Raw genomic sequence first — 27,753 nt, 5'->3', positions numbered from 1 at the left:
ATGACTTAAGACAAAGTTTCTGGTTGGTATGATGAATGGCAGCTAGCTATAAATATAGAAAAATGAAAGTTAATTTGGATGAGTAGGAAAAACAAACCCATAACATTTGAATACAGCATTAGTTGCATAATACCTGACACAGTCAAATCATTTAAATGTCTGGGTGTAATGTTGCAAGTGTGTGAGGATTGTGGTAGGAAACGCGACAGGTCAGATTAAAAGAAGAAATCAAAGCAATTCAGTGCCTGGCTGTTAGATTTGTTACCAGTAGGTTCGAACAACAAGCAAGTATTATGGATACTTTAGGAACTCAAATGAGAATCACTGGAGGGAAAGCTACATTCTTTTTGTGGAAAATTTAGACAACCGACTTTTAAAGCTGACTGCAGAACAATTCTATTGTCACCAACATACATTTCATGTAGGGACCGTGTGGTACGATACAAGAAATCTGGGCTTGTATGGAGGCATATATGAGGGTGAGTCAAATGAAAACCTCAAATATTTGTTTAAATATTATTTATTGTGCAGAAGTGGTACAAAGCTGTATCACTTTTCAACATAATCTCTCCCACACTCAATGCAAGTCCTCCAGTGCTTACCAAGTGCATAAATTCCTTTAGAAAAAATTCTTTTGGTAGTCCGCACAACCACTCGTGCACCGCGTGGTATACCTCTTCATCAGAACGGAACTTCTTTCCTCCCATTGCGTCTTTGAGTGGTCCAAACATATGGAAATCACTTGGTGATGAGGAATGGTGCCATTCCTTGCTCGCACTCTTTGTTTCCGGTTGGTGGAAGTGAACCCAGGTTTCATCCCCAGTAACGATTCTTGCACGGAAGCCACCGCCTTCTAGTTCAAAGCGCCTTAGAAGTTCTTCACAAGCATCAACACGATGTTCTCTCATTTCAGGAGTCAGCTGCCATGGCACCCATCTTGCAGACACTTTGTGAAACTGGAGCACATCATGCACAATGTGGTGTGCTGACCCATGACTAATCTGTAAACACGCTGCAATGTCATTCAGTCACCTGGCAGTTTTCCTTCACTATGGCTTCAACTGCTGCAATGTTCTGTGGAGTCACAACTTGTTGTGCCTGACCTGGGCGAGGAGCATCGTCCACTGAAGTCACATCATTTGCAAACTTCCTACTCTATTTGTAGACTTGCTGCTGTGACAAACATGCATCATCGTACTGAACCGTCATTCGTAGATGAATTTCAATAGGTTTCACACATTCACTATGCAAAAAACGAATAACAGAACGATGTTCTTCCCTGTAGCAAGTTGCAAGTGGGGTGGGCATCTTTATACTGATACTGTGACGGATTGTGTGATTCTGCACTATGCTGCCACCTACAGGCCATTCTGCTGTTTGTAGCTCGCTTACCAACTTACAGGATAACGGCGCGAATTTTCGATTTGTTATTACAAATTTAGGTTTTCATTTGACTCACCCTCGTAGACGGCCACTTTTCCCTATCTCTATTTGTGACTGGAATAGGAAAGGAAATTACTAGTAGTGGTACAAGGAACTAGAAAGGTGGGAGAGTTGGTAATGGATTTATGCTTGGAGATCATCTGTTGCAAATCTTCCAACAGTTCTGACAATAAGCATTATCCACAAAAAGCTAATATTTAGTCATATTAGACTGATAGTGTGGGCTGCGAGAGTACAACTTCCACCACCACCACCACCACCACCCCAAATGAAAACATTTTAGTAGAAATGTTTTTACGTTTACATATATCAGTTTTCAAATTTCTCAACTAACTTTCAGAGAATAAAACACCAACACTAAAGTGTCTCAGAAATACCACAAAATTCTAGAAATTACAAGCTACATTTAGCAATGGATACTTTTCACTAGCTTGAGCAAGGGTCTGTGATGGGATTTTGTCCTAAAGACAAATAAAGGTGTATATTCACAGGCTGACTACGTATGTTGTCAACAGCAAATCTAACACAGATAAGATAAACAAACCACAAGAGACTGGGTAAGGGGAGACAGAAGGGAAAGGCCTTCCACAGAGGGATCTGCAGATCTGTGCTCATATTTCTACGGAATCCTAACTGATCTTCCCCAAGGTCGGCTTCTACCAGTTTTTCCATTCATCTGTAAAGAATTGCAGCCGTGACTTATTAAACTGATAGTTCGGTAATTTTCACATCTGTAAACGCCTGCTTTCTTTGGGATTGGAATTATTATATTCTTCTTGAAGTCTGAGGTTATTTCAATTTTATATTGCACAAATTATGATGCTGTGAATGTCCCAAGAGTCTGTTATTCGTTGTTAAATTAATGGTGCGATACATGTACAGGGTGGACCAAAGGAATTGCATGTTTGTTAAACCACTAGTACTCAGTAATGAGTGGGGGTATTGACCTTGAGTGACTGTTGGCAGACAGCTCACATGGTGAGATCATCCTTGGAAGTGGTATGACAAATGTTCCCAGGAAACATCATTTCATGATATGGTGATGTTCCTTGGCTACCATGCTCATCTGACCTATTGAACTGTGACTTCTTTTTCTGGGGCTACTCAAAATCAAGAGAGTACATGAACAAGCCCCATACAGTTGATAACCTCAAGATTTCCATTCATCAGGAAATTGAAGCTGTGCCAAACGAAATGTTGGACAGAGCTGTGCAGAACTTTCAGGAGAGGAGCCAAAATTGTGTCTGGAAATAAGGGTGTCATCCCAACAACATTACTTCCCGAGCCTAATTAAGCATGTAGATTTCAAAAATGCAATAAAAGTACTATTAGTGAATGCAAGATTTCTTAAAATAAAATCATATTTTAATTATTCAATGATGAAAAACCTGTGTTTCCTCTGCTCCATCCTGTACTTCTCTAATTTTCAGAAGACTGTCTTTAAATGTAATATTTTCCACAATTACAACTTCTTGGATGTTACACTAAAGTGATGTACAAAGCTAAGATTAAACAAATTATTACTATTATTATGATTATATTAAAACATTTAGGCTAATATATTTTGTGTGTATGTGGAGAGGGGGTGGTGGTGGGGGGTGAGGGGAAACAAATAGTGGCAGACCCCTCCCTACACCAACCTCAATCTGCACCTGTTAAAGACTCTCAATGTGGAGTTCAGTTTCAATCTAATGTGAATGATTAACACATTGTATATTGGCTGCATGTTACCTGTCTGTGATCTTATTTATTTCTATCAAAAAGTACATGATATGTAAGTCAAAAAAGTGATAGTGAATGAAGTTATGGGAAGATCACGTGATCTTCTACAACCTGATAATATTTACTGATGAAAACTCTGTCAAAAGTTGTGGCATTTGAGTTTATTGTGCCTGAAGCTGCCAATCAGGATGCCTCGAGGCATACACAAAGTGAACAGCGTGCTACAGAAATGAGTATGTGAACTAGTTTGTTGTATGACATGTGAAAGTAATGAAGTGTACAGGGATGGACAAAAACAACTTAAGTAGGATAGATCTCATGTGGAAAGTCGACTAATGTAGCCTGAAGCAATCTTTTTTCTTTGTAAGCAAGTACTATCCTTATCAGCAGTTTTTCAAAATTTGCTATATGAGCCCTTCTACCATCACCCACTCTAGTATCACTACTGGCAACATGTAATGTCAATAGAATAGCTACTTGCATTAACACTTGTAACATCAATTCATCCACGTAGTCTATTATTAAGATGGTGAGGTTTTTCCAGATCTTTCCTTCATTGAAATTTTATTAGACTGTTTTGATTATTCTTGAAATATCTGCTTTCTAATTATCCTCTAAAGCCACAATGAGATGGTTTCCACTGAATTGCAATTGGCTTGTAGTTCTGTTGTAGACATTTCATTAGTTCTTGAACTTCTTTAACTTGAAATTTTTTTGGATCACTTGTGATGATAATGCCAATATTGTTGCTCTGAATCACAAAATATAACTGCTTTGTTGAATGTGTGTAAATAGTTGTTTAGCTAACTTATTGCAATTATGGTGGTTTCAGCTTCACCTCCAAAATTTGAGTTGTGTGGCTGAGTTTCATAGAAAGAGAAAATTTTGCAGTACATTCCTATGCCAACATTTCCTTCTTTTTCCACTAATGAACTATCTGTGTAGATGTGGAGCCATTGATCTTTAGGGCATCTCAGATTTTTTGTTTCTAATGCTGTAGCTCTCATTATATATTTTTTTTATAATCATCCACTATGTTTAGTTGGTATTTCAATTGAGGCATCAGAATTGGAGCGAGCAGGAAAATAAATTTTGGCAGTTGATATTTTGATCTTATGCCTTCTACTTTTTGGATGAAGCTAATTTGTGTTTTCAACTGTCTACTGTTACTGTGAAATGAATAATTATGTCTTAGGCATTTAATATGATTGGGTAGAGGGATAAGTTTTTCATACTGAAGCAGTGCTAACCTTTGAATACTTATTTCGATCAATTCTAATCCAGTTAGAATTTTCATGAAAACTAAAGGTGCCAATGTTACTCCACCAGTTGTAGCTCTTAATGCTTGGTTCTGGACTTCTGTAACCTGCTGATATTTCTGGTAGTAGCCGTAACAAGTGCTTCGATACCATATGTTAATTCTGGTCTTACTATTACCTAGTCTCTGCAGTATGCTGGGTCTGTTTTTTTGATTTCTCAGCAGTTTCATTTGTGTGGATCTGCCAATATAATTTTTGATCCATATATACTCCTAAATATTTGGTGTGTTCATTCTTCTGTATACCACCCCCTCCAATTTTTAGTTACTTCTGTATGAGAGTGACATAAAGAAAATGTTTGATTGTAGGTTTTCAGAGTGTTTTTTCCACAATGTTTTCATGTGACTACTCCACACTGCGATTTATCACCTCACTCATTTTATTTGATAACTGAATCCTTTTGGTGTTTGGCAATGAGAGAAAATTCTAATGTAGAATTCCCCCCATCCCACCTCCCACCCACTTCAAGTAATTATATACCCGTCTTTGATGAACAATTACACATATACACTTTCCTCTTAATTACAGCACACGAAAATTTGTTTATCATGAGTAGATTGATTATTCAGGGCACTAGCATCAGCATCCAGATTTGTATAATCAATGATCTGAACTTTCACTAAAAGATAATGACCCAATACCAAATCCATAATTGTGACCTGTGCTTTAATCATTTACCCCTAGTTATGATTTAACATGATAGTGACATACATCATTTTCTCTCTAAATATGGATAGGTCGATACTGCTTGAAAATTTCACATGCTGTGTTAATCCATGTGCAATTGACAGTGTGCCTGAGTAGAAACAACTGAGTGTTATCAGAATTTGTATAATATACTGCCACACACAATTTACATGGAATTTCTTAGACCCTTCATCTACACAATTATGTCAATAATTTCAACTGTCTTATTAAGTCATTACTGATTAGTTCTGGTGGGTTCCTCTATCACACAGCAGATTAATTCACTTCCATTCTACATCACAACATTCCTTCCTTTTGTTTAAGAGATCTCACTGAAATACGTCCATTCTGTGATATACTCTAACATAATGAATTCAAAATCTACACCTTTTAATCAATTCAAAACCAATTCCTTTTTGCAATCTTTTCAGCACAACATAAAAGTTCAAGCTACACACCACAGTCCTGTCTTTTTTTAAATGTAATGATTTCTTTTCATTGCTGTGTTCTTCTGTAATACACAGAAATATCAGTGTGTAACAAACCACTAGTATTTTTTGTGCACATATTTAAATGTGACAACTTACTGATAAATAATTATAAGTGTAAAATAGCTTCTACAATAATACTAACTTAGGGTTAAAACATGTCCAACCTATTGGCGGCAGCCTACCTTTCTTCATAAAAGACTGCAGCAACTTCTTCTACTCCCACTACAGTTTCTACCCCTATACCACTGAGCTCACTGCTCAGCATTTTATTTTCAGCTCCTTGTCACAACACTCATGCGTTTATAACATTGCTGCCACCTCTTCCTATACCTTTCTACCTCCAAGCTTACAGTCTCATTCCTTATATATGTGTAGTTCCATACCAAGTGGGCTAGCTTTAAAGATAGACACCACTAAACTGTCTCGTATACTTTTTAAATTTTATGTGTACATCTCCTAGTCCAGCAAAGCAAGATATGGAAATTTCTAGTCCACAAATTTCAATACTTTGTGGGTAGGATCCTCAAAAGTAAAGAGTAAAAAAATGTTGCGATGACATTTTAAAAATTTTGGATGATTTTGAAGTGCCATGTTTCAGAGCACAACTGTGATAAAAGCTGCAAAACTTGACACAATGGTTGGACAGTTTGCATTGTGGTTATTGTGTATGTTTGGTTTATTATGCTTAGGCCAGTATTACACTATCAAATTTCTTTGTCAAAGATGTGACCAAATATTCTGTCAAACATATTTGACAAAGATCTTTGACATAGCGCTAGAAGGGTTATTACACTGTCATCATATTTTTCGTCAAAGTTCAAGATGGCTGACAACAACAACTTGCTATTAACCACAGCAGTTGCATGTCCCACAATTGCACTGTATGCACATGCAGAAGAGAAGCGGGGGAAAAAAAGGAAACATACCTGGGTGAAGCTGTGGGTTTTACGACGACACGATAAAAGCATTCAACAAAACTTGTTACGTGAGCTTATAGTGGCGGACGTCAAGTCGTACATCAATTACTTAAGAATGGATGAACATACATTTCTGTATGTGCTCAATGAAGTGTATCCTCATATTACAAAGAACAATAAACACTTAAGAACTGCTACATCTTCAGAAGACAGGCTCACTGTAACACATTACAGCAGAGGGTTGGGTTGGGTTAGGTTAGGTCAGGTCTCCAATCTCCGTAATCTATTTTTGTACTCAGCATTCCTCACGCTGTAAAGCGCCTCATCAGCTTCATACATCTCTATTAATTTTGTAGTTGTCGGCACACACCAATTGTATTTACCAGCAATGTTTATAAAAACACTACAGACGACAGAATGCAGCAATGCTAGCGCTCCACGTGGTAACATGTCACTTTGCAGTGAACAGAAGACAAGCGACTTCTTTGATCAAATCTACAGCGAGGCCCTAGATTTGATCATATATTGGACAACATTTGACAAAGTTCCCTATTACACCATCAAATATCTTTGACAAAGATATTTGGCAAAGAAATATGATAGTGTAATACCGGACTTACTCTAAGTGGCATTCCTAAGTTATCAATAAATTTTGTCATGATAAATGGTTCATATGGCTCTGAGCACTATGGGACTTAATTTGTCATGATAAAATTGCTTCCAACTTTAGCAGCTTGACCTCTACATCTATATTTACATGAGGGCTCTGCAATTCACATTCAGGTGCTTGGTAGGAAGTTCACTGAACTGCTTTCAAGTTATTTCTCTACCATTTTACTCTCAAATAGCACATAGGAAAAATGATTGCTTAAATGCTTGTGTGCTCTGATTATGGTCACTTCTATCTATGTAGATGAGTGTCAGCAGAATATTTTCGCATTTGAGATTTTGCACAATGAGAAATGAAGAAGAAATGCTTTTGTTTTAATGACTGCCACCTCAACTCATGTAATATATCTACGACACTCTCTTCCCTGCTTTTGTTTTAATGACTGCCACCTCAACTCATGTAATATATCTGTGACACTCTCTTCCCTTTTTTTCAAAAATACAAAACAAGCTGCTCTTCTTTGAACTTTCTGTATGACCTCCTGAATTCTATCTGCTGTCCTCCAGAAGAGGACAGACATGCATAATGTAGATAGTCTCTTTGATAGATCTGTGGCATCTTGTATGTATTCTGCCAATAATACGCAGTAATTGGTTTACGTTTCCCATAACATTTTCTACATGACTGTAACAGTTAAAAGTTGTTCATAGCTGTAATTCTTAGGTTATTTAGCTGAATTCATTGCCTTTTAATTTAAGTGGTTTATAGTGTAACCAAAAATTTAACCAATTCCTTTTAGTGTTCATGTGAATGACCTCGCACTTTTTATCATTTAGGGTCAACAGCCACTTTTCAAACCATACATTTCACATCATTTTTCAAATTGGTTGTGATCTTCTGATTACTTCACTGGCTGATAAATGACAGTATCATCTGCAAAAGATCTGAGAGGGCTACTCAGATTGTCTCCCATATCTTTTCTGTAGATGAAAAACAGCAGAGGTCTTATAACACTTAGTTGGGGAATGCCAGATACCACTTGATGGCTTTCCAGCAGTTACGATGAACTTTGACCTTTCTGACAACTGCAACAGTACTTCATAGGCATGCAATGTGGTTACAAGCCACTTGTGAGAAACAGTGTCAAAAGCCGTCTTGAAATCTAGTAATATCGAATCAATTTGAGATCCCCTATGGATAGCACTCATTATTTTGTAGTTGGTTTCTGAGCTTTCTTTTTGTAGTCTTATCTAATGCGTACTATGTTTAAGACACCTGCAAGTTTGATTCTCTTGGGGTTTATGTATAGAAATCTGTGGAGTCAAAGAGGACTGGTTCCACTTAGAATCTGATAGAGAGATGGAATCATGGAGGACCTGCAGAACATGGGCTGTAGGGGATGGAAAGTTCAAGCATTGAACTGATGGAGAATTGCTGATGAGCTCAAGATTCACAATAAACTATAGAGCCACTGAAGAAGAAAGATTTATTTTGTTTATTATTTACTATGGTTTTCCAACAAATTGTTTGGTCTTCAAACATTTCCTCCAAAACTGTGATTTGTATGCAAAAGTTTTCTAAATAACTGACAACCTTCAAGAAAAAGCAATCATTGAAATTTGGTTATTTTCTGAAGAAAAAGAATCCCCTTTCAAATAGTCATTGAAGCAAGTATGGGTCAGGTATCCATTTCGATTTACAGGGGCTTAAATGCCATTTGTTTTTGTGGCAAATGTTTTGATGGCCAATTTCATCCCAGTTTATCTCAAACACTTTAAACTAAAGAGTAATTAAACTTGCAGGTGTTATAAATACACTCCATAACAACCTCACAAAACCAACTATGTAAAGAAATCAAGCTACTTAACTTTAGAAGAAATTTTGACAGGACAAATTTTCCAAAAACTTTTGAGTACTATGTGGAGCAAAACTAGTGAATGAAATGACATAAACATACGGAATATATGCAATGCAAACTGGGCTAATACCATCTCTTCTGTCTATTTTTTCTGATTTAATTTAGCTCAAAAAGCCATTTCCCTTCTTATCGATGACTATATGGATTTCTGAATGTACGAGGGTGAGTCCAATGAAAACCTTAAATATTTTTTTAAACAGTATTTATTGTGCAGAAGTGGTACTAAGCTGTATCACTTTTCAACATAATCTCCCCCACGATCAATGCAAGTCCTCCAGTGTTTACAAAAAGCATAAATTCCTTTAAGAAAAAAATTCTTTCGGTAGTCCGCACAACCACTCATGCAACATGTGGCGTACCTCTTCATCAAAAGAACTTCTTTCCTCCCATTGCGTCTTTGAGTGGTCCAAACATATGGAAATCACTTGGGGCAAGGTCTGGTGAGTATGATGGATGAGGAAGACACTCAAAATACAGGTCTGTGATTGTTGCAACTGTTGTACAGGCAGTGTGGGGCCTTGCATTGCCATGTCGCAAAAGGACACCTGCTGACAGCAATCCACATCACTTTGATTTGATTGCAGGGCACAGATGATTTTTTAGGAGATCTGTGTATGATGCACTGGTGACAATGGTCCCTCTAGGCATGTAATGCTCCAAAATTATGCCTTTTTCATCCCAAAAGAGAGTCAGCATACCCTTTGCTGCTCATGGTTCTGTTAGAAACTTCTTTGGTTTTGGTGATGAGGAATGGCGCCATTGCTTACTCGCTCTATTCATTTCCGGTTGGTGGAAGTGAACCCAGGTTTTGTCCCCAGTAACAATTCTTGCAAGGAAGCCATCGACTTCTAGTTCAAAGTGCCGAAGCAGTTCTTCACAAGCATCAACATGATGTTCTCTCATTTCAGGAGTCAGCTGCCATGGCACCCATCTTGCAGACACTTTGTGAAACTGGAGCACATCATGCACAATGTGGTGTGCTGACCCATGACTAATCTGTAAACACGCTGCAATGTCATTCAGTCACCTGGCAGTTTTCCTTCACTATGGCTTCAACTGCTGCAATGTTCTGTGGAGTCACAACTAGGTGTGCCTGACCTAGACGAGGAGCATCTTCCACTGAAGTCACACCATTTGTGAACTTCCTACTCCATTTGTAGACTTGCTGCTTTGACAGACATGCATCACCGTACTGAACCGTCATTCGTCGATGAATTTCAATAGGTTTCACACCTTCACTACGCAAAAACCGAATAACAGAACGCTGTTCTTCCCTGGTGCAAGTCGCTAGTGGGGTGGCCACCTTTATACTGATACTGCAAGGGTATGTGTGATTCTGCACTATGCTGCCACTTACAGGCCATTCTGCACACTGTTTGTAGCACGCTTTCAAACTTACAGGATAATGGTGCGAAATTTCGATATGTTATTACAAATTTAAGGTTTTCATTTGACCCACCCTTGTATTAAACTCAAAATACAACAATATCCCTAATTCAAACAGTAAGCATTACTTCCCAAATATGAATGGCCTGTCAGCAATGACAATTCAAGTTTGGTGAAGACCTCGGCAGATACTGGTCTCTAAAAAGATCCCTCATGTCATAATAATCTATATTTCCAATACTTCAATCACATCCGAAAACAAACTACAAACCATCAGTGACCCCCTCACTCTATCTACTTGACTCCCTTAGGATTTTTTCAATAACTCTCAGCTGCCATAATTCCCCCAACAGCAAGATTTATACAGACATTCAATCTCAATTTGCTCCAGGCAGATAATACTAAATAATTGATAGCTGTGACTGATACAAGCGATTGATTCTGATTGTATAATGAAATCATATTGGGTTTCTCATCTATTCAAGCTAATTTAATTACATTGGGCCTAATTTATGTTGAGGATCAACTGTCAGTCTTTGCAGGAAGTACTGATTATCTGCCACTCTTTCTTCATTTCATAACCATTTACCAACACCGTCACAAGTGCGAAAGCTGTGTTCAGCTTGAGAAAGCTATAAACATTATGTGCAAGATAGTTTAAAGATACTGTGAACAATAACTATCTACCAATACCACCCTGGGGTACAATGGACACTACTTCCACCTCATTAGTTCTTGCCTGATACCTATGTTCGCTCCTATTATTACATGATTTCCTTCAATCTCCTATACTCTATCAGCTTTTCATCTCTCTCAGTCCCTACATCTACACGTACAATTTCCATGAAAGAATGGAACATTTTTGTTGACCCCCATGATTGATAAGCTGATTATTTCACAGATCATATAAAGAATTTCAACAACATACAGTGTAAAGTCCATTGCTGACAGCCGCCTGAATCTGTTAAGTGTGTTTACTGCAACTGAAAATGGAGAAAATAGAGCATCGTGTTGTTATTAAACATTTCCGTTTGAAGATTTGGACTGCCGTAGACATCAAAACAAAACTGGATGAAGTTGATGTGGACTCTGCACCATCACTGAAGATCATCTACTTTTGGATTAATGAATTTAAATGTGGGCAGAAAAGCACTGAAGACAAAGTGTGCTCTTGCCATCCAACTGAGATCACAACAAAGGAAACCAGTGATAAGATCCACGATATGGTAGTGCAAGAACGATGAATAAAAATTCGTGAGACTGCTGTGACTACAGGCAGCTCAACTCAGCAAGTGCAATATCCTGCAAGGAGAACTGGCTATGAGAAAGCTGTGTGTGAGGTGGGTGTCATGACTGCTCACAGTCAACCAAAAGCATATGTGGCACAATAATTCAGCACAATGTCTAGTGATGCTCAATCACAATCCACAAGCCTTTTTGCACTGATCTGTGACTGTTGGTGAATCCTGGACCGATCATTACACACCACAGTCAAAACTGCAGTCACAACAATGGACAAAGGCTGGTGAAAGTGCAATCAAAAAAGGCAAAGACTATTTTGTCAGCTGATAATGTGATGACCACTTTTTTTGGGATTCCCAAGTAACAATCCTCATAGATTACTTGGAAAAAGGCAGAACAATGACTGGACCCTATTATGCTTCATTGTTGGATCATTTGGAACTTAGTTTGGCTGAAGAAAGACCACGGTGGGTATGTAAGAAAGTACTTTTTTACCAAGATAAAGCATTATCCCACACATCATCGATAACAATGGCGAAAGGGCAATGAATTGGGCACTAAATTAATTCCTTATCCACCCTAACTTGAAACTTTAGCTTGCTAGGAAGAAATTTTCATGAAATGAAGAAATGATGGTTGCAGTCCATGAGTATTTTGCACAGTTTGACAGAACTGGTTTTTCCACTGGGAGAAGTAAAGTGAGTTGTTTATGAAGCAAACATTTTTTTCTTGCCTTTTTACCAGACTTATCATGCCACCCTCATACATACACACTCAGCAAACCACTGTGAAGTACATGGTAGAGTGTATGTCAGATTACACCAGTTGTTAGGGTTTTTTTCCATTCCATTTACATATGGAATGAGGGAAGAATGACTGTTAACCCTCCCACTACCAAGAGTTTTTCTGTTTCAGTACCTTGTACAAGGTGTATTGGTCACATTTTAATGAACTAACATAAAAATGTACATTACAGCTGTCCAATGTAAGAGCCATAATTTTTATATTTCTGATCATTTACAGCAAGTTGCCAACCTTTGCACCAATCTGAAATCTTATCAAGGTATGATTGAATATTTATGCAGCTTCTTTCAGACAAAAGTTCATTACAGATAACTACATCTTCTGTGAAAAGTTTGAGGTTACTATTAATATTGTCTGCAAGGTCACTGATATACAACACAAACAGCATGGGTCCCAACACACTTCCCTGGGGGACACCTGAAATTACTTCTACATCTGACAATGACTCTCCAACCAAGATAACATGCTGCATCCTCCTTACCAAAAAAATTCTTTGTCTAGCCACAAATTTCACTTGGTACCCCATATAATTGTACTTTTGATAATAAGCATAAATGTGGTACTGTGTCAAATGCTTTTTGGAATTCACGAAATACTGCATCTTCCTGATAGCCTTGATCCAAAGCTTCCAGTATGTCAAGTGAGTGTGTGCGAGTTGGGTTTCACATTATCAGTGTTTTCAGAATCCATATTGGGTGGCACAGAGGATGTCATTCTGTCTGAGATATTTCATTATGTTTGAGCTCCGAATATATTCTAAGATTGTACAACAAATCAGTGTCAAGAACATTGGACAGTTGTTTTGTGGATCAGTTCTACCACCCTTCCTGTAAACAAGTGTGACATCTACATTTTCCCAACTAATGGGCATGGTTTTTTGTTTGAGGGATTTATGATTGTAGTTAAAAGAGGTGTTACTCAGCCATATATAGAATCTGACAGTTATTCCAATGGGCCCTGGGACATTGTTGTATTTCAACAATTTCAGCACTGACACTAATATCTATTTCACTAATCTTTTCAGTGGTATAAAAATAAATTAGGATAGGTTTCCTGAGTTTTCCTTTGTAAAGGAACATTTGAAAATGAAGTTAAGTATTTCTGATTTTGTTGTTCTACCCTCAATTTCAATTCTTATATCATCCATGAGTGACTGAACAGTACTTTAGTGTGACTAACAGCCTTTACATATGGCCAGAATTTCTTTGCTTTTGTAAAAGATTATTAGACAAAATTCAAATACCATGATAGTCACTGAATGTTTCACACACTGTTCCCTTGATAGTCAAATGAGTTTCATTCAGCATCTCTCTAGCTACAGTCCTATGCTTTGTTTTGCACGTGTTATGCAGTTGTCTCAATTTCTTTACAGTGACAGTATAGCATGGAGAGTCCCTCTCATGATGAACTGTTCTACTGGGTACATATCTAACCAGTGCATGATCAACTATTCTTTTAAACTTGAGCCATAGCTCCTCTACATGCACCTGGCCTGTGCTAAATGTTTCAAATTCCTCACTAAGATAGGACATTACTGCTTTTTTTATCCACATTATAGAACATATATATCTTTCTACTCGTTTTAGTTGCCCTATGTATTTTGGTAATCATTGTTGCTACAATCGTAACATGGTCACTGATACTAATTTCAATGTGTACACCCTTGAGGAAGTCAAGTATATTTGTTTCCTTTAGATCTACAATCTTTCCGTCATGAGTGGGGTTCCAAACCATATGTTCTAGTTAGTTTTCAATGTAGGGACTTAGTAATTTGAATAAATTATTAGTGTTTCACAGGATGTCTTGTCGCATCCCTCACTTGGATCAGCCTAATTCACCCTTCTTCATTTTATAAATTCAAATGCCTTTTTCCTGCTGCAACATAACATTTATCTACATTCCAGCTGTATTCCGCTGTTTATACTAAGGGGATTTTCCGTGTACTTTCCTGAAAAGTCAATACCTATTTTATTGGAAAAAATTAAATTTATAAAGTGCTAGGGAAAATGGCTCCACCAACAAACATTTTATTCATCAATATCCACTATTTTCTCAGATGTTTCCCCTTTGGGTTCCCTTTATAACATTTGTCTGAGTAACAAACAAATACTCCTGCCTCTCAGATGGCATATGCCAATGCTTCTGCAAGGCTCTCATTTGGTCAGGCCGCAGTGTTAGGAAAATAATAAAATGAATATGTGTGTGTGTGTGTGTGTGTGTGTGTGTATGTGTGTGTGTATGTGTGTGTGTGTGTGTGTGTGTGTCTTTCTGTCAAAACCATTACAATTTCATTTCAAAATCAAATGAAAACACACCACACAGATGCATTACCAGTTATATTGCAATTGCTTCAAGGGGGCACACCAAATATCAATTCCGAAAACATATTCCTACCTGGGAATAGAACACACTGATTGCTGGTATTTTATAAGCAATAATAGAACACAACATGTGCACAGGGTGTTCCATTAATCTTCACCACCCTAAATAACTGTTTGTCCAGACGGAAATTACAAAATGTTTCAAGCAAATGTTCTTTAGCTGTCAGGGGGACATGAATCAGCATGATTGCCTTCATTGTAGCTTTGTTTTTTACAAAGATGTGAACAGCGGTATGACTTTTTAAAATGGCACCCTTTATTTTTTATTTGGTAATTCATTTCCTCTCCCAAAGACCTATTCAAAAATGTATCACAGTGTACCATTCACCGAAACACAACGTTATTAATTATTTAACACAACATTGACTTTGAGCCTGGGATCACAAACTTGTACACTTGCTGAAGTTGTCAGAAAACAAATGAAAAGCAAATAAAAACATAACACAAAACTGACTTTGACTCTCTTGTACCATTGCCCAGGAGCAGAACATTCAAAGGTGTTCAAAGTGGTGACCCTGGACACCGATACACTGGTGCACTCGTTGAATGAAAGAAGTGTTGCCTGCTGAAGAGAATTACAAGCAAGCATGATAAATTTCTCCATGACCTCTGGAGTTGTTGGAATACCGCAATAGACAACATCTTTAATGCATCCCCAAAGAAAAAAGTCCAGAGGATTTAAATCAGCAGACCTAGCAGGCCAAGTAACTGTTCCTCCTCGACTAATACATCTGGCAGGATACCTTCAGTTCAGAAAATGACGTGCACACAAGGCATTATGTGCTGGACATCCATCATGTTGATACCACATAAGCATTCTGGTTCTTAGGGGCACTTCATTCAGAAGAGAAGGAAGAATTCATCTCTGGAAGTTGGTAAACGCTGTGCCGTTTAGACTACCATTGATGAAATAAGGGCCAATAATTGTAGTATCAAGCATCCCACACCAGATGTTAACTCTCCATTGACACTGATGTTCCACCTGTCTAAGCCATTGTGAGTTGTCACTGGACCAATAATGCATGTTCCTTGTATTTACCCGTCCTCTGTTTGAAAAGGAACATTCATTGGTAAATAGAACATTGGAGAAGTAGTTCAGGTTGGCGAGGTATTGCTGCTGTGCCCAATGACAGGACTATACGATTCTGGAAACAATTACCATGCAATTCTTGATGTAGGTGTACATGGTAAGGATGGAGCCGGTGAAGTGTAAGAATATGATGTACACTGGTTTTAGTAATGCCTATCTCATGTTCAAGCTGTCGTGTACTCACACGCGGATTCATAGGAACGGAAACGAGAACAGTAACTTCGGCAGCTTTGTCTGCGTGAGTGCTATGACGAATGTGTTGTCGTGGGTTGAAACTTCCCATTTCCTGAAGCTTCGCAACAAGACGAGAAAACATCTGTCGGTAAGATAGGTTCTTGCCAGGATATCGCTCTCTCTACAGTTCTGCTGCCTGTGTAGCATTTCGCCTACCTTCAACAACAGCAATAACAATAAAAGAAACATGTCGATGCAGTTTGTAGGAAGGACAGTCTACCCCACACAAAAGTATTTGAAAGGACTAAACTAGTGTACTAAATGTACCCGTACATAAGAAAACTGTATTGCAATTACTGTTCTGCTAACTTACATTCCCCATAGACGAGTAGCATTTCTACCTTCTCTTCGTTGGTGAACACTGTACTCACACAACTATTCAACTGACAATGGTTGATGGAATAATGGGTGTGCATTCCACTTATGTTTACATTTGTCCTCTGTCAACGTCAGCACATGGATGTGTTCCATTACCCCAAGTAGCTGCACTAAGTGCTGGGAGCGTCAACGTCAATGTTGTGTTATGTAATTAGTAACGTCGTGTTTCAGTGAATGGTACACTGTGATAAATTATTGAACAGGTCTTTAGGAGAAGAAATGAATTACCGAATAAAAAATACAGGCTGCCATTTAAAAAAAGTCATACTGCTGTTCATATCTTTGTAAAAAACAAAGCTACAATGAAGGCAATCATGCTGATTGATGTTCTCCTGATGGCTCAAGAACATTTGCTTGAAACATTTTCTAATTTGCATCTGGACAAGCAGTTATTTAGGGTGGTCAAGATAAATGGGACACCCTGTATATGGAACATGAATTTAAGGAACAATGATATTTACAATACCCCACAACGATGCATGTCAACAGTTTTAGAATTGTGTAAAGTAACAAAATTGTATTCAGTATTTGAGAAATAAATGCTTACAGCCTTCCTGCACTTGTTATAGTCAAAATATGTGTGCTTAAGTTGGGAAATGAGGCACTTAAAGTAGTAAAGGAGTTTTGCTATTTGGGGAGCAAAATAACTGATGATGGTCGAAGTAGAGAGGATATAAAATGTAGGCTGGCAATGGCAAGGAAAGCGTTTCTGAAGAAGAGAAATTTGTTAACATCCAGTATTGATTTAAGTGTCAGGAAGTCATTTCTGAAAGTATTCGTATGGAGTGTAGCCATGTATGGAAGTGAAACATGGACGATAAATAGTTAACATCCAGTATTGATTTAAGTGTCAGGAAGTCATTTCTGAAAGTATTCGTATGGAGTGTAGCCATGTATGGAAGTGAAACATGGACGATAAATAGTTTGGACAAGAAGAGAATAGAAGCTTTCGAAATGTGGTGCTACAGAAGAATGCTGAAGATTAGATGGGTAGATCACATAACTAATGAGGAAGTATTGAACGGGATTGGGGAGAAGAGAAGTTTGTGGCACAACTTGACCAGAAGAAGGGATCGGTTGGTAGGACATGTTCTGAGGCATCAAGGGATCACCAATTTAGTATTGGAGGGCAGCGTGGAGGGTAAAAATCGTAGAGGGAGACCAAGAGATGAATACACTAAGCAGGTTCAGAAGGATGTAGGTTGCAGTAGGTACTGGGAGATGAAAAAGCTTGCACAGGATAGAGTAGCATGGAGAGCTGCATCAAACCAGTCTCAGGACTGAAGACCACAACAACAACAACAAGTTGGCTAAAGTTACATAGGCTATTGTACCCACCCCCCGTCCCCCTGAAATCTTGGTTGTGATGACAGACTGAACAGCCCTAAATCTAGGTTAGGTTGGAAAGTGACAATTTGGTTGCAAGTTGACTAAGCCAACGAATGTGTAAGCAGAAAATCTGATTGTACTAACAAGTTGACCAATAGAAAAGCCTAATGTTTATGTCTGCGCCATATTGAAAAACACGATGGAGGGGGGGGGGGGGGGGTGTGATATAAACAGCTTTTATTCCTTAAGTTTGTCACTCAAACATGAATACATACAAACAACAAATTATATACAGATCTTTTGGAACTGAAATTGTAGATTCAAAATGCCAGCAAACTGATGCAAACACTGTCTGATAAGCATCACATCCATACATGTTGTATAACACTAACATCACTTACACTAAAAGTTCGAAGAAGATACATTTAACACAGACTGAGCTATCTATATAGCCTAATATAAATTATAAATATTTTGCAAAAAATGGAGTTATCTGAGCAAGTTATGTAAAAACCTGATCTAATGACCAGTAAATTTATTAACTGAACTTCTCATATGCATACAACCTGTGATAGCTCTCCCCTATGTGGTCAGCTATTAGTAAGAAAGACAATATTGAATTTTTAAAATTGTTTGCAATTGACATGCTGCACGAAAGCATTAAATTAAAAATTTAGAGCTTTGCAATCCCATGTTTCACACACCATTTTCGTATTTTGCTTTAAAGGGATGTGGAGGGAGATGATTTACGGGTTATGCATAAGCTACATGATTTGGTACATGCTGTCCACATGTAGTGCACTAGACACAAAAAATAACTTAAATTTCATAAAAAATACATACAGGGTTCTGCCACTGTTCACAATATTAGTAAAGCACAAAAATTAACAATAAAGGTAGAGGGGAACACATATTTATCTTTGGTACCTGACAGTTATTGGTTTCAAATTGTAATTTCATCTCTACATTGAGAATAGTTGTCCAGTATAATGGCTTTCAGTTTAGATATACAGTTTGTTTAATATCTGTTATACATTTTATGGCATTGGCGTAAAGATAAAACACACCTGTGGCTTCATATTTTACAGCTTTCTGGCCCAGTATCAGCTGTATGATTCTTTCATCCAGTGTTGTAGCTGACTGCATTACTATTCTTTCCAAATTGTGATGGATTAGCTATAACTCGCAATCAGAATGCCCACTTCTTGGATGAGTGCTTACAAGATGACTGAAGGTGATCATTATATACTGTTTCCAATGCTCTTATTTGTCCAATAAATACTGCCTAAGAGATGTTTTTTGCCAGAATATTAGGCGATAATACTTCAATGAGCGAAAGTGTGCAAGGTATTTTATGATGGAGATTTGTTTGTTTTCAGTACTTTTATGTATTTGAAATACAAATGTGTACCCAAGTACGCTGTTTGAGAAGTGGTGAAAACCTTTCACTTGAATATTTTCTGTTTATTACTGAAGCATGTGGAATTCCTCACTTTTTTCCCACAGCAGTGAATAAAGTATAGAAAAATAAGCCATAATGGCAATATATGGGTGCATTGATAATTGAGACTTTCAGGTCGCTGGTGAACACAACCTACAGTAGTTTGTGGGTTTATTTTCTAGAAAGAAAATGTGCAGGAAAGTAGTGACTAAGAGTCCAACAGTACGCACATAACACTGGTTCTACCGTGAGTATTGACCAATATGTTAAGTTCACTGTGCGTGTACTTGGAGGATACTTTAGGATCCCAGTAAGTGCGCTACTATGAGGCTTTCGTGTAAATGACATCGCAACTGCGCACATCTAACAGGCAGGCCAATGTAAACACCAAATACAACGACATTGGTTGTCGCAAGAATCATTTGAGGCCTAACAAATTGCGAATATTATTTGCTGTTAAGACGCATCTTGCAGGAAAAGTATTCCTAGGTTCAAATCGGACGTTTTCCTTTTCTTCTGAATTCAACAGAGCCACTGATCTTGGATTTGTAAATATTATGCGTACGAAATGAAACAAGTAATCAGGATTCTCACTGCTCTTCATTCTAACGATTTTGTAATGTATTAAAAAATTTTGTGGTTTGTTGCCTGAATGAAGTTGCCATTCAACAAAAAGGAAACTGGCTACCTGGAAATACGTATTTCTCAAAAAATTAAAAGAAAGTAACATATTTCCGATTAATTTGGTCCTTGGCACTGCACAAAGGCATTATGATACAACCAAATACATTACGTAGAGCTTTAACGACCTTTTAAACACTACTGTAATACAATTTCGCTATTTAAGTCTACAGTTTTGAGCTAACTACCTGTCATTGCTCATACAAACACCATCCACTCAAAATTTTTGTATTATACTATGGTCTGTCACAAATTTCAGTTCAAAGAAGATCGCAAATCGACACTATGGTAGCATTAATGTAGGATGTCTTTACAGCTTTTATTCTTTGATTTAGGAAAGTTGATGTTTATCTGTTTGTAAATGTTTTGGTGCCGATGACCGTCAGTTTATATCAACGAAGGAAGCTTATGATTACATGAATATTAATAACGTGACTTGTTATTCAATGTTTTGCGGCGTCGAGTAGTTACTTACGGGCACCTGCTTACTGTAAGTATAAAATTTCGCTTTAGCTACGTAATTGCTGTTAACTTCCTTAGCTCATTGTTTTTTTCTTTTACTTCGCAGAAAGCATTGTAGATTGTCAGGAAATGTAAGGAAAACTTTGTTCTCTGTGTCTCTGAAATGTGTTGTAATCGCTGCATTTATAATGTCGGGTTCATGTCCATGGACACGGTGTTTCACAACAATTCTTTCTTAGGGGGCGGGCGGGAATATTCATCTGATCGCATGAAGTAATAGCCAGAAAAACACTTCTTTGAAATAATTCGGATCCAAAGTAGGATTCCCCTATGTAAATGACGCCAAGAATAAAAGTAATTTCATTACAGTCTAAATATCATATATCTGCTGTAGCATCAAAATATTATTTGAACTTGACGTGTAATTGTAAACAAGTAAGTCTGAAATTGCAATGCAATCTAGCTTTTAAGTTTCTGTTTTGATCAGGTATTGATTGAAAATACTAAGTTTAATAGAATTTACCGAGGAATCTGTAATAATAGGAATATTTAGTTTTAGGTAGGCCTAATTGATCTTCAGTTACTGTATTTACTATAAAAGAATAACGGATTTTGCTGCCTAAATTTGAGTAGAATTTGTCTCCGTTTTCTCCAAGCCCTAAAGTATAATTACCAGTTATTGAAAAGTAGAAATGTATCTGAGTTCTTACATCTCTTTTCATTTCTCACATGGCAGGTGAAACTAGCTAGTATAAATCTCTATGTCATTAGCTGAGAAGTGGATGAAAATGTTACTACGAAAATATTCGATCATTTATTTAATGGCAAAGTATGTGACAGGCAAAACTCTAATAATTTCTTCTTTGTTTTATATGAGAAAAGGAGGATTGTTGCCGGAAATAATTGTTAATTACTGCCGTGTTTGTAGAGTTTTATTACAAACATATAAAAGCTGTTCCCTTACAGTCCACAAAAAATGAATCGTCTACAACTTTTGAAGACTTAATGGGGCACGAAAGTTTCGTAGTTTTATTTTAAGTGCATTTTTGCAATCCTGGTTTGTACAATATTTGCTAACTGTTCCAATTGATTGGTCATTTGTCACTAGTTATTTGTCTGTTTGCCATTGTCTGACAATGGTAGTGATCAATGTGATCAGTCTTTGACTTAATTTCTCCAGTAGCTGGTTACTGTTTGGTGCATTGCTCAACACTAAATTGACATTGATTCACTCCACTACATTGATTCATTTAGCGATAGTGTCTATGTAACATTCACTTCATGTTCTCTGCAAGGTGATACTTGCTTTATATCAACATCTGTGTAGTGCATGCTACCAGTTTGTCATAACTTTCCTATTCATCCCATTGTAATATAGTGTGGTTGCCCCCCCCCCCCCCCCCCTGCAAATTCTCCACTTCTTTGGTAGTTTTTTGTGTTCAACATTTGTGTTATTCCTGTTGTAATATTATTGGCAAATATGAGGTAGCAATAGCCTGTAAAAGTACGAGATAAGTGTTATGGGCTGGTCTGTCATTGGGCTGGCTGTTATGGGGGGGGGGGGGAGGATAATAAAGCACGTGATGAGACTCTCTCATGGAGCTGTAGATTATATTTGCAAAGAATTTAGGGAGACGAAAGAAAGAATTGTTCACTTTGTGTGGAATTAGAAGTGGTGGTTATTTAATTAAATTTAGGTAGGTTAGAACAGGGAGGTGGTGGAGAGATGTTGGTAACTGAGAAACAGTAACAAGTAAAAACCTAAGAAGAAAAATACAGTAAAGATATTTGAAATTCCAGTTAGCAACAAGTTTGACTTGGTACCAGAAGTAGAAGGAGGTGGAGGAGGAGACCCTTAGCAAGATTTAAGGCAATGTGCAGATGTTGCTAAGATCATTCCATGTGAAATCAACCAATAAAAAAATAAGTTTGAACTTTGGTGATTTTGAATTTTGTAATTTGCAGTCTTTTTATTTGGTATGTCAAGTACTATTATGGTCACATTTTGAAAGCATAATTAATGATGTAGAAAAAACCATTTGATCGAGAGAACCTGAAATTTATACAATTTTATTCAGTTTCATATATTAGTTGAACATATTCATTAAAATGCTAAGTTTTACCATACCAAACTTTTTTAAATTCTTAAAATTTCATAATTGAAACTTTTCTCGTATGTAACTCGTACACTGTTTGTTGATGTGTATGCCAAATTTCGTGATGGTGTTTCAATGGGAACATATTGAAATAAATTTTATTTCACTGCAATTTGGATTAAATAATTATTCGATTCCACCTGCCTGGTTTGACCTATGATGTCATTAAGATGACAGGCACCTTTATATCCAGAATATATAATATGGTGACTATAACATCACTGCATAAGCGTGTGAACAAAAATAAAAGTGACACAAGTATATCTCCCTCCACTAATAAAATGAAATTAATGTAAAAGAACAACTGTGACAATTAGGGGGGGGGGGGGGGGGTTCAAGGTAGGGCAAGCTAAATATGCAGCATGAAAAACATCACCATTCCAAAAAAAATATGATCCACAAAATCAAACACAAAAAATTTTCTACTTGTGGTATTCCCATCAGGATCGTACATTACATTTGAATTATAATTTATAATTCAAACAATGATGGGTTCCATTTAGATATGTGTATATCCAAAAGCCAACACATGAAAATCGAAAATGCAGTATTGCAAATTTCAGTTGATCTGTACAGCCCAAATGAAGCCATGGATGCTTAAAACCTGAACATAAGTTTAAAAAAAATGGTTTTGCAAATTTAACTTAACCTACATAGCTCAAACAAAGCCAACAATACAAAAATCCCACACACAAATCCAAAACCCAAGACCCTCAGTTTTCCTTCTTCTTCTTCTTCTTCTTCTTCTTCTTTGACACTTCAGCACTTGATAGGTCTTGACCACCTCACCAATCTTCCTCCATTCGCCTCTCATCTCTGCTTTTCTCTTCCATCCTCGACGCTCCATCTCGGTATGGTCAGCCAACACATTATCCAGCCATCTAGCTGCTGGCCCTTCCTTCTGATGTAATACAATCTGTCTCATTATTTCTTTGGACATACTGTTATCTTTCATTCTCTCAGTGTGTCCTAACAAGTGTATTCCTTGAGATTTAACAAAGCTGTTGTATTTCATGGCTGTACCTTATTCAAAAACCCTCTGCTTCTCTCAAAGACCCATACATTTTTTGCTGAAGTTTCTATTCAAAAACCCTTAGGTTGTTCATATCTGCTTTTGTTGTCATCTACATTTCTGACCCATAGGTAACAACTGGCTGCACAAAGGGATAGTATACTCTTAACTTGATTGATTGTGTAATTAGAGACTTCTTGAATACCTGTAAGTTTGCATAATAGACTGTGTTTCCTGTGTGTATCCTTTCTCCAATACAGTGTGTCATATTATTGTATCTGGTTAAGAAAACACCTAAATAATGGAAGCAGTTGACAGCTTTAAAACATTTATTATAGGCCTTGAGGTCTCGTGCTGTTCTTGCCTTAGAATTGGATGTTACCATGTATTGGTTGCATTTTTGTTTACTGCAAGTTCAGTTTTTGCTCCTTCTGCTTCCATTATTTCTTACATTTATTTAATATCAGACTGTGTAGGGTTAAGTTGAACAGGATGCAGAGAGACCATCACCCTGTTTCACTTCATCTGTTAAGTTAAAGCTCTTGGTCATTTTCTTGTTTGCTTTTACTTTTGCCTTTGTGTCCTTCATTGTTAACTCGCTAGATTGTTACAGATGCTCAATTCTTTTTGTACATTATGCAGTGGTGGCCTCTTAACACTATCAAAAACTTGTTCAAAATCAGCAAACAGGAAGTGGAGATCTATGTCTTATTCATAATATTTCTCCATTATTTGTCTAATAACAAACAACTGGCCAGATGTACTGCCTCTATTTGGCTACACCGTGTGTGGAACTCAGGGCTAAGAGACAAGTGGAGAAATATTCATCACAACACATAATTTTCTCGACAAGTGATGGGGATTCCATTATGGCCACCAGCACCTAGAGGATTGGTTTGGGGAAAGTAGCAGTTATTTCAGAACTGAAAAATGGTTCATCACCTGCTCAGTCATGTGTGCTGCTCGCCTGTGACAAGATGTGTGGCATTGTTGTAACCATTATATCCATAACAGTCTTAATTTGGTACAGGATATCATCTTCCACCGCAACCTCCTTTTACAGACTGATGACGAATTATGTGTTGATTTGGGGTGACAGGGTGTGCATTTTGTTTTTTGTGTCCAGTGGGGACCAAAGGACACTAGGGCTGATACTGAGGACTTCATCTTGGCTGTAGAAGGCAGCTTACTGTCTGAAAAGGTCAAGTTAATTGTGCATCAATGTGATGTGAAACTGTATGTTTCCCCTCCTATGTGGTACTTCAAATACATGAGATTCAGGCACACGTCATTGCATTGTACTGCCAGCCCTGTCTGTAGAGGTTGTAGACATCACTTGCTCTTGAGCACTCTTCGAACTTCTTTGTGTCAGCTGTGGGGATCACCATTCCCCATGTTCACCAGACTGCATCATCTTCCAAAGAGAAAAGAAAATTAGAAAAATACAGGAACCTTTGCTGACTCACGTATAAGGAGACCAAGAAGAAATATGATTGTTTGAATACTGTACATATGACGATGTTTGCTATAGCTACAATGACATCATCCACTCTAGCGGTACCCTCGCCCTTCATGCCTCTGTGCTCGACCTCCAAGATAGGAGATTCCAGTGGTCCCCACACCACTGGTTCCCACACATTCCAACTCTGTGACTGAGGCGGAGTTTCTTGTAGCCCCTATGGCACCAGGATCTCCACACGACCTGCTTCAGAACCAATTGTGATGGTGCTGTATCCTCACAATCACTGACAACAGGTGACCCTGAGGCATGACCTGCCTCCTTGATCCCTTCAAGCCCCCACAGGATACCAATACCGTGATCCTCTATTGGAACTGGAGTGGTTTTTTTCCCACTATGTGCATTTATCATGCTTTCTTCATTGTCCTCCAGAAAACTTGGTTACCATCATTGCAAATGCCTACCCTCTGCTGCTGTCAGGTCTCTTTTAAGAATTGAGCTTACTGCGACAATGTCTGATGGAGTTTGCATGCACGATCTGGACTCTGTCTACAGCAAACACGTGCAGCTGAATATGACTTCGTAGGCTGTGGCTGATCGTGTGAGGTCATCCTTAACTACATTGTTTGCACTGGTTACATCAATGCACAGGAGCCTTAATGGGGTGGAATTATAGCCATTGCCCATAGTAGGTCTGATAAAAATGGAAATGTCGTGTGGCTAGGGCCTCCTGTCGGGTAGACCGTTCGCCTGGTGCAGGTCTTTCGATTTGACGCCACTTCGGCGACCTGCGCGTCGATGGGGATGAAATGATGATGATTAGGACAACACAACACCCAGTTCCTGAGCGGAGAAAATCTCCGACCCAGCCGGGAATCGAACCCGGGCCCTTAGGATTGACAGTCTGTCACGCTGACCACTCAGCTACCGGGACGGACAGTAGGTCTGATGAAAGTTTGCTTGCAGAGTTCGCTCTTTGTCTCTTGAATACGAGTGCCCCCACACATTTAATTGTGGCCGATGGTATGAGGGTTATCCTACCCAAAATCCTTCACACTCCTCCTTAAGTTATGCTTGGTCAGCCACTCAACCTACACAACATTCTATTCCATCCCTGTGCCACTCTCATTCCCAACCCCTTGCCACAGGGTTCACAAGACCTGCCCAATTTACCCGCCATACACCAGTCCTGTCACAGGCTTATCCTACCACATCAGAGTCCCGGCCACCTGTGAAAGCAGCCATGTCATATACCAACTCTGCTGCAGATGGTGCACAATGTTTTACGTTGGTATGACTACCAACCGGCTGTCCCACAGGATGAATAGCCATCACCAAACATGTCAGGAACAAAGTTGACCACCCATATCATAACATGCAGCTGAGTACAATATTCTCTACTTCAGACCTGAGCCATCTGTATCATTCGCTCCACCTCCAGCTTCTCTGAACTATGCACATGGGTGTTGTTCTTACAAACACCCTCCGCTTCCATAATCGTCATGGCCTCAGTCTCAGGAAACCTACTGTCCCCGCACCGTCTAGCCAGCAGTTTCCCCTTCCTCTTTCCTGTCACCCCTTCTAATTCACCTCTACAAATCACCTTCAGCTTTTGGTGCTTCCCAATGACCACACTATCATACCAGCCCATATACCTGCCACCCCTCCCTCCTGCATTCCTAGCCAGCAAACTGGTCGCTTCCCTCCAAGCTGCTAGCCACCCATTTCCACTCCCTCTCTCTGCCTCCTCCCTCTACCTCTAGATCTCTTTCTCTATCTCTGCCCCCCCCCCCCCCCTCCCCCACCCAACACTACCCTAACCACAGGCAGTCCACCTACCAAAAAGTAGCATTGGCACTGTTACTCTAGCTGGCACCATGTAAAGACATAGATGTGTGCATTCTGTGTGTGCGTGTGTGCGCACGCGCGCGTGCGAACGCGTGTGTATGTGCCCGCGCATGAGCGTTCGCGTGTGTGCAGTGTGTGTTTTCCTGTAGCTCATCGAAGGATAACTCCAAAAGCTAGCAGGTTTTCTTTCTTTTGTGTGTACCTGTCGACAACTAAATGCTTCTGCTTTTTGGTGAGTGGTCTCCTTTAATCCAAAAAACTTTACATTCAACAATAACTTTCATAAAACATTTATACTGCTTAATCAGTTAGAAAGATAAGGTTGGTAAACTGCAGTACACCTCTTTTCCTCAAGACATGTAGACACTGTCATGTAATCCTTATGTAATGTGGAACTGTTGCCCACACATGTGATTAAGACTTTGTTTTTGTCCATTTGCTAGTTAATTGTTATTTATGTTATTTCAGAACTTAAGAGATGAAGATACCAACTCTTGCAGATAGATGTCTTCAGTTTACTGATGTATAAAGATTCAATGAGCACAGCTGCCAAACAGAGAAAGAAAAAGGACCCTGCAACACATGTGTTGACAAAGGAACTAGTTATTTCAGTAAACAAGGTATGTAATAATGTTTAATGATTTGAATGAATTATACTTTTATTTTAAATGTAAAAGCTGTGCTTTACGAATAACACCTTAAGTTAATCGAAAATTTAACACGTGTGAAGGTGACCTTCATCA

The 27,753-nt window shown here is 38.3% G+C and overlaps 2 protein-coding genes across 7 annotated transcripts in view; one reads left to right on the top strand and one right to left on the bottom strand.

Annotated features, from left to right (window-relative positions):
• The window catches only part of LOC124612531 (zinc finger protein 726-like), a 124,260-nt gene extending 103,922 nt beyond the window's left edge, over nt 1-20,338 (bottom strand). For 2 of the 4 annotated variants that reach the window (XM_047140796.1, XM_047140793.1), the window contains exon 1: nt 19,019-20,322. Coding sequence is in view for 1 of the 4 variants with exons in the window: in XM_047140793.1 (XP_046996749.1) it covers nt 19,019-19,097 (79 nt within the window). In the remaining 3 variants the exon portion in view is untranslated. Of the gene's footprint in view, nt 1-19,018 lie in introns of all 4 variants that reach the window. The other 2 variants (XM_047140795.1, XM_047140794.1) reach the window with 2 other exon arrangements.
• Nucleotides 20,339-20,418: 80 nt separating this feature from the next.
• The window catches only part of LOC124612698, a 222,021-nt gene continuing 214,686 nt past the window's right edge, over nt 20,419-27,753 (top strand). For all 3 annotated transcript variants that reach the window (XM_047141043.1, XM_047141045.1, XM_047141042.1), the window contains exons 1-2: nt 20,419-20,563; nt 27,479-27,630. Coding sequence is in view for 2 of the 3 variants with exons in the window: in XM_047141045.1 (XP_046997001.1) it covers nt 27,532-27,630 (99 nt within the window). In the remaining variant the exon portion in view is untranslated. The remainder of the gene's footprint in view (nt 20,564-27,478; nt 27,631-27,753) is intronic.

This window comes from Schistocerca americana, chromosome 4, assembly GCF_021461395.2.
Source record: "Schistocerca americana isolate TAMUIC-IGC-003095 chromosome 4, iqSchAmer2.1, whole genome shotgun sequence".
Classification (NCBI taxonomy): Eukaryota; Metazoa; Arthropoda; class Insecta; order Orthoptera; family Acrididae; genus Schistocerca; species Schistocerca americana.
The sequence above is the reverse complement of the archived record's forward strand: the minus strand, read 5'-3'. Positions and strand labels throughout refer to the sequence as shown.